Source organism: Glycine soja, chromosome 12, assembly GCF_004193775.1.
Source record: "Glycine soja cultivar W05 chromosome 12, ASM419377v2, whole genome shotgun sequence".
NCBI lineage: Eukaryota > Viridiplantae > Streptophyta > Magnoliopsida > Fabales > Fabaceae > Glycine > Glycine soja.
This window is the reverse complement of record NC_041013.1, coordinates 29,013,512-29,021,467: the sequence shown is the minus strand read 5'-3', so window position 1 is coordinate 29,021,467 and position 7,956 is coordinate 29,013,512. Positions and strand designations below refer to the sequence as shown.

At 37.5% G+C, this 7,956-nt stretch overlaps 1 protein-coding gene across 2 annotated transcripts in view; it reads right to left on the bottom strand.

Annotated features, from left to right (window-relative positions):
• Positions 1-7,492, bottom strand: part of LOC114379643 (kinesin-like protein KIN-12E) — a 35,604-nt gene extending 28,112 nt beyond the window's left edge. The window contains exons 1-2 of one of the 2 annotated variants that reach the window (XR_003659550.1): positions 7,450-7,492; positions 4,866-4,978 (exon numbers count right to left, since the gene is read on the bottom strand). Coding sequence is in view for 1 of the 2 variants with exons in the window: in XM_028338330.1 (XP_028194131.1) it covers positions 4,866-4,978; positions 7,450-7,466 (130 nt within the window). In the remaining variant the exon portion in view is untranslated. The remainder of the gene's footprint in view (positions 1-4,865; positions 4,979-7,449) is intronic. The other variant, XM_028338330.1, reaches the window with a different exon arrangement.
• Positions 7,493-7,956: the final 464 nt, after the last annotated feature.

The following is a 7,956-nucleotide window of genomic DNA, read 5'->3' as shown; positions in this document are numbered from 1 at the left end:
GTACACAAGATGATAATTATTTAGGAAAATAGGAAATAAAAAACCAAAATATTGTTAAGGTTTGTACCAGCAGGCAGAAGTTATTTCCTTGTTTTATTGTGGCATGCACATTGTCAACAACTTTAACATAAAATAGATGAAGATTTATATTACACTTGCAAGTCTTTAGTTATTTCGTTGTTTAATTAAATGTCACAAGCTCTCAAGTCTTTAGTTCAAAACCTGCAACATCCAAAGAAAAAGCTACAGGTTGCAAGTGAGGGGAAGGGACAGAACAAAGCTTGTCAATTAACTCTTAACTCATCCCAACTTTTAAATCACACGAAGCTTAATATTGTTAGGCTTCTTCGTTGTGTCAAGTTGTCAAAAGGTGGACTCTTAGGAACAAAGAGGATAGGCTTAAACTCCAACTGTCCCTCACCTCAGAAGTGCTTGACACCCAAATGCTCTTCCTAGTCATTGGTGAGACTCTTGTAGAAAGCAGAATACTCCTCCTTTGTGATCTCCTCAGGCTTTGTCATCCAAATGGCCTTGTGCTTGTTCACCAAGGAGCATTCATGTGACACTTCCTTAATCTTCTTTTTATTTTGTTCTTCCTTGTCCTTCTCTTCGTCAACATCCTTCCACCTATTGTTTCTTTTCCCTCCATTCATCCATTTTGGTGTTGCAGAAAATGGTACCTAGGGATTATGGGGAATGCCCCAACTATTCCAGTCCACGCTAAGGATTCCCACCATAAGGCTAGAGATTTGGTACAATTGAAAAAGAGATGGGCTGCATCCTCCTGCTGAATTCTGCAAAACAGACATTTGCTGTCATTTATCTCTATTTGGCTCCTTCTCAAATTAGATTTAATCGGCAATCGATCTTTGATGAGTCTCCAAGCAAAAATTGCAGCTTTGGATGGCATTTATAATTTCCAAAGGTTTTGCAGTGCTGCATCAGGATTTGCTCCAACTGAACTTTCTTGTAACATGTTATATGCACTCCTTGTAGAGTAGCAACCATTAGGCTCTGCTTCCCACTTGCAACAATCTGCTATATGTGGCTGGATTGTAATCTGACAAATTTGTTCCAAAAAACCTGTAGCAGATGCGATTTCATTATCGAACAAAGACCTTCTCCATGAGAGGTTCCATTCCCATGAGGAGTCATTGAAACTTCCCACCTGCTGAATGAGTTTATGCTGCTGAAGTGATATCCTATACAACCTTGGGTATTTCATCTTTTGAGCCTTTCCGTGTCCAGCCCATGAGTCCTCCCAGAATTTTATTTTATCCCCGCATCCCACCCTCCAAGTAGTGCCATCTTGGAGGATAGAATTCATCTGTTGGTCATGTGTAACCTCCATTAAGTCTTTCCACCAACCTGACTCATTATTCCTTCTACCGCCTTCCACCAATGATCTCCATCCACCATACTTGGAATGCAGTATCTTGGACCATAACTTGTTACTTTGCTGAAGCATATCCCACCTCCATTTTCCAAGTAGTTCCTTGTTGAAAGCCCTTATTTCCTGCTCATAAAAATTACACACCAACATCTGATTTTGCTGTTGGCCAATGTTACTGAAGGATATCCCATTCAGCTATGGCCTGCACTGCATAGGTTCTGAAAATCTCTGCTGGAAAAACCTGTTTGATATTGATTTGATTTTTTGCAGAAAACAAAGAGGGGAACGAGAAACAATTTGAAGGTTGTACATTCAGGAACTAAAGAATTCAAAATAGCTAGTAATAAGAGGGATTTGTTTTTGGGATTTTCTGAGCACCAAGAGGGGCTACGCAAGAAGCTTGCACTTGAGGAGGGAAGGAAATTTGCAGCTAATGAACAACTTTGTTAACTATTTTTCCTTTCAGACTTTTGCTGTTTCTTTTTGTTAATATGTAAATCACAATAGTATAAGGCTATGGCGTAAAACATGGTCTATATTTACTTCTAAGATTGTTAGGGGTAAAAAAGACCATGTCCATAAGCCATAGCCTTATACTATTTATATTTACATATTAGCAAAATAAACAGTCAAATCTGCACGACAAATAGTTAAGAAAGTTGTTCATTAGCTGCAAATATGCTTCCCTCCTCAAGTGCAAGCTTCTTGCGTAGCCCTTCTTGGTGCTCAGAAAATCCCAAAAACAAATCCCTCTTATTACTAGCTATTTTGAATTCTTTAGTTCCTGAATGTGCAACCTTCAAATTGTTGCTCGTTCCCCTCTTTGTTTTCTGCAAGAAAGAAAATCAATATCAAACAATTCAGGCTGAATTGTTATCGTTATTATTACTCGAACCATAACGAATAACAACTAAACAAGTCTCTCTTATTCAAATGGAAATGGATGTTGTTCCACCAGCATCATCAGCTTTGGAACAGGATTTTGGTCTCCAAATACAATGGTTGGAGGGGATTAGATCAAGGGCCTAAAAAGAACTATTTTTCTACTTGGTGGGATGACCTAAGAGCCATCATCCAACACCAGAGTATGAATCCTGCTCTTAACCAAATTTGCTGGAAGGTGGGTAGGGGAGATCAGTTCCTCTTTTGGGAAGATCCTTGGGCTGATGAGGGGACTCCCTTAAAAGACCAATTCCCTGAACTTTTCAGAATTTCTTCCCAAAGACTTTGTAGGCTGGGAGACGTGGGGTTTTGCTCTGAAAATGAGTGGGTCTGGAACCTTTCTTGGAGAAGACATCTATTTCATAATGAGATGGAGACAGCTTCAAAATTTATTGATCAAATATCAGCAATTAAGCTTAACATCAATCTGTAGGACACATGGACATGGAGAGCTGAACCTAATGGGAATTTATCTACTAAAACTGCATATCAAGTTATCAAATCTGAGCAATTTTATGAAGGCCAGCACCTGGGTTTTCAGCAACTTTGGGAGATTAAAATTCCTCCTAAAGCCTTAACTTTTGCTTGGAGATTGTTATGGGATAGACTCCCTACTAAGGACAATTTAATTAAGAGACAAATCCTCATTGACAATGGCCTTTGTCCCTTCTGGCATAGCCAACCTGAATCCGCTTCTCATTTGTTCTTCTCATGTGCTAAGGTTCTGCCTCTCTGGTGGGATTTCTTTTCTTGGGTGAAGGAAGATAGGGTCATCCATTGTAGGCCCATCGATAACTTCCTCCAGCATCATCCTTTAGCAGGATCAAAGGGGTCTAATAGAAGATGGAAGATGTGGTGGATAGCAGTTACAAATACAATCTGGAAGTTCAGAAATGAGTTGATTTTTCATAATCAACCCTTCGATATCTCTAAGCTGGCTGATTCAACTCTTTTTCTCATGTGGACTTGGCTGTGGGGTTGGGAAAGGGACTTCAAGGTTCCTTTCCAGTGGTGGTCTTCAGCAATGCCTCTAGTATTTAATTAATGTTTTCATTGTAGGGCAGGGTGGGGGCTTGTTGTTTTTTGTTTGTTTTTGTTCCTGCTTGTACAGGATCCCTTACTTTTTATGTTGTAGTACCTCTGGTACTTTTTTAGTAATATAAATTATCTTTGCATTTCAAAAAAAAAAAAACTTACTTTTATAAATATTAATAAATTTATAATAAGACAATTTTTTAACATGTGCCTGCAGTTATATAATACCGTGATATGTATTTATGTGTATGAACATACAATCATTAATGCATAATTAAGAATTAGACCTGGGCTGCAGTGATATTATTGTAGAGGATATCAACATATATATGGGTGCTTTATTGTGATATTATTCAATATATCTGTTTTTTTTTATGTTCTGCCAGTGCTATGTCTAGTATTATCTATTTTCATATCTAGGATGCTATTCTAGATAGACAGAAATGTAATGCAATTAGTTTGGCAGTGCACACATTAGTAGAGATTTGTTTAGATACAGACCATAGTGATATTCTGTTAGATAACCCATAGTGGAATAGTTAGTTACTTAGTAGCATTAGTTCGTCATGTAGGAAAAGAAGGAGAGTGCACCTGCAACTAATTAAGCCCATTAAGGATGGGTTTTGGTTATGAATTGTAGACCAGCAACTGCATATAAATAGGAATAACTGTAAAGCGCTTTATATTGTATGGATTTTAATAATTCTGAAGTTGGGTGGGTTTGAAGCAAATTTAAGTACAGCCCCGATGTGCTTGGGTGTATTGTTAGATACCCTGTTATGCCCTGTTATGGTTCAAATTTTTTGATTTTCCATTAGTATAGTAGTTTGTAAAGTTTCCTTTTCAAATCATTTGCCCCAAGGGCAACATATCCCAATTCATTCATATCTTTCAATAATTTCTCTCTACAATTATTTAATATGCTGAAACAATATTATGCCACCATCAGCTGGAAATACCAAATTAACACACATTACGACAGAATCAAAGATAAAATTAGATTTATTTAGCCACTTTAGAAAAGCTACATATGGATCAAACTATATGCAATGCACTAATTTGGTAAATGAAACTCAGAGTAAGCAAAAAAGCCTAGGACCCACCAATTGAATACATAAAACCAGCCGATCCACCACACCACATACAAACCCCAGGGCAAATTTAAGCATGTTGACTTAAACCAGTTTGTGCAATATTAGTAGACTATTGAACACCTCTACTGCAATATGTCCACAAAAGAATTGAAACAAGATCACAATGTATTCATTAATTCATCTCCTTTTCAAAGACACACAGTTGCTTTCTAGTTTTTTATAATGCAGTCAATCATTAAAACTAACTATAGAATATGGCAAGTGACTGCTCATGAAATACAGGGGATAACATAGCAAGTCAACAAGAAGATGCTACAGTATCAACAACAGGGGTACACCAACCAAACAAAGAGGTGCAATTAGTGAGTAAAACTAAAAAGAGGATTGTCAGTCCCACGTACCTAAAAGACTTGGTTTGAAGGTCTGAAGCCCTGCACTCGTGTCAATGAAATGGAAATGCTGCAAGGATTTGGTGCTAGTAATTAGGGAACAACAATAACGAGTTGCTGATAGTCTGAAATGACAAAAGACAAATTCTGTTATGAGAATTTCAGTTTACATATACCATTACTTGTTCAATTTATGTTCAAATTAATAGAAATAAGAGTTAATTGGAGTCTAAATTGGTTGAATCTTGTTTAGCTTTGACTTTTACGATTAAGCTTTGAAAAATTTTGTTATTTCTTTTGGCTCTTACTCTTGTCAACATTCTTTCATCCCTTGCAAATGATATTTTCATTTATTACAGCTTCATAGATTTATATCATATAGAGTTAAAGTGTTGGACAATATGTTGTTGAATCATCTATTTACTTGCTATTTGAGTATATGGTGTATGACTTGAACGATATTTTTGTTTCGCTGCCTAATAAGTGGACTTGTTTTAAAAAGCACGATCTTCAAATGGGAAAGTTAGATATGAATGTATGTATAAAATCCCTTGATGTTCGTCGGTCTTGCCGTGCTAATCGCTTGTAAATCAGACATTAAAAAAGATAAATTTTCTTCCTAGTCATTTGTCATATATCATATTGGCTAAAGTTTTGACAGTTTCTGCGAAGGCTGAACCATGTTCTTAACAAACCATGAAAACAAGTTTTGATAGGAATTCATACTTTAAGGCAATAACTGTTATCAGTTTAACAAAATTTTTTATTTCATTTATTATTTCTTCAATTTGGATGTTAAATTTGAAGGCTGTCATTGCATGCTAAACTTACATTATATGCTGATTGCATGCTTTTGCTTTACTGGGTGTATTGTGGCAGAACATTATCATTGACTACTTGTTAATTGATAGTATTGTATAATGATATACATCTGGCTGCCTTTAACCCTTTATTTTGACTAATGTATTTATGTAGGCAAAGTTTGATATCGCAGAAGCTTCGAAGGTTATGTCAACAGTAGCGACGAGATGGCGGCAATTTAAGTCCACATTGACTAGCAAATTTGTGTTTGCTAAGAGTGAAGGTCAACAAACACAGGATGTTGTGACAAAATATGGACTAGATCCTGAAGCATGGAAACAATTTGAAGAAACCCGGCTCACACCTAACTGGGAGGTTAGTTGAATCTGTTTATGGTAACTTATAATGAATATTTGTTTACCAATTTGATTATTTAAATTTGGAAAAAATCTCCGCAATTATGTATGTCACATTACAGGGTATTAGGAAACGAGCACAATCAATTCAAAAACACAATGACTGCCCCCACGTACTTTCACGTGGGGGATATGATTTGCTTGAGAAGAAATTGTTAGACCAGAAACGAAAAAGGATACAAGAGGAAGCATTGTTGAGTGAAAATGCAGCAAGCCTTGATGAACCCCCATCTCCAATAAAAAGACATGTTAAGTGGAAGGTTGCTCGGACCAGGGCTGTTGGCAATATGACATCTGAGTCCGCACAGGAAATTGCAGATAAAATAGTAGGTTCACCAATATGTTGCAATGTTCATATGTTTAAGTATTTTGAGTAGAACAATGACTGCACGTGGTGTATTTTTGTGTCACTTGTTTTGTGTAGGACTCCTTAGAAGAGCAGGTAACGCAGGGCTCGTTTGTACCCCATGGTCGGCAAGACATTCTGAACACTGCGATTGGCCGACCTGAGCATGGGGGTCGCGTTCGGGCAGCAGGCTTAGGTGTCACTATTACTCAGTACTACGGAAGGGCATCAAGGACATGCAGCAGCTCATCCACATCCATCAGCCAACAACAACTAGATGAAGTTGTTGCAAGGCTTAGGGAAGACATGACTGGGCAGATTAGGGAAGAATTGAGGACTCAAATTAAGGAAGAATTGAGGACTCAGCTAGAAGAGGAAAATAAGAGGAGCTTGGAAATAATGACCAATGCATTGAAAGAGGCTATTAAAAAAGAGTTGTCAAATAAAGGATCCCCAGAGCTACTCCAAATTCAGCCGGACATACAACAAGTAGCTGCGCGTGTCAGCACACAGGGAAGTAATGTTGTTACCAATGTCCAGGCTTCACAAGAACATCATGCTGATGCCATACCATTGATGGGACTGTATGTGCAGCTTAAGGATGGTACAACAAGGTTTGTAGAAATATTACCTTACTTACAATTTAATCGGACTTTTGTTTTTTCTTGCAGCTGTAATTGTTGGGTTTGGTTTGTGTTTTGTTCATCATTTAGTTTGTGTTTTATATGCATTAATTTTTGCTTTGTTTATGGTTCATTTAAGGTTGGTGGCCATGGGGAAAATAATGGAGGGGGATTCAGTCATACACACAGTGGCATATGCAGATGATGTTGTCAGGGTAAGTGTAGAAACAGTTATTGATCCTGAGGCTGAGGTCCCCTATGCCACCTCAGAAATACAATATGTGAAGCAGGCCGTCGATACATTTGTAGCTTGGCCCACACACCTTGTGAAAGCTGTATTAGATGAGGTAACATGTTTGATTTGACATACATAAAGTAAAACATTGATACATTACAGTACAAATACTCACCCACTTTCATTAACCATGTAGGTTCCACAAAGTATTCCACACAATGAGGATGCACATGTGCCGAAGCCGACTAATGTGGACGCAGATGATCCGTTGCGTGGATTGATAAAGTACAGTTTCGATATTTACGACAACCCACTTGAAATCAACTTTGATGGGAGCTTTCTTGGAATTGTAGATGCATCTGCATCGATATTCATTACATATTCAGATGTTAGTGAAATAATAGCAGGAGACAAAAGTCTGAACATATCTGTCATACAATTATGGTTAATGTAAGTCAAATCCTTCATTTATTTATTCGTCATTCATTCTATATCATGATCCACTACAATACTTTCAAATCATGTGAATAGGTATATTCATGAGTGGAGTCAGATATTCAGTCAAGGTTTCATATATGCATTCCTTGAGCCACAGTCGTTGGTTTGTTCAAAGGAAAGACGCAGCGAATGCGAACAATATCTTCTAAGATGGCTTAAGGAATCTGACTGAGAGGTGTACATT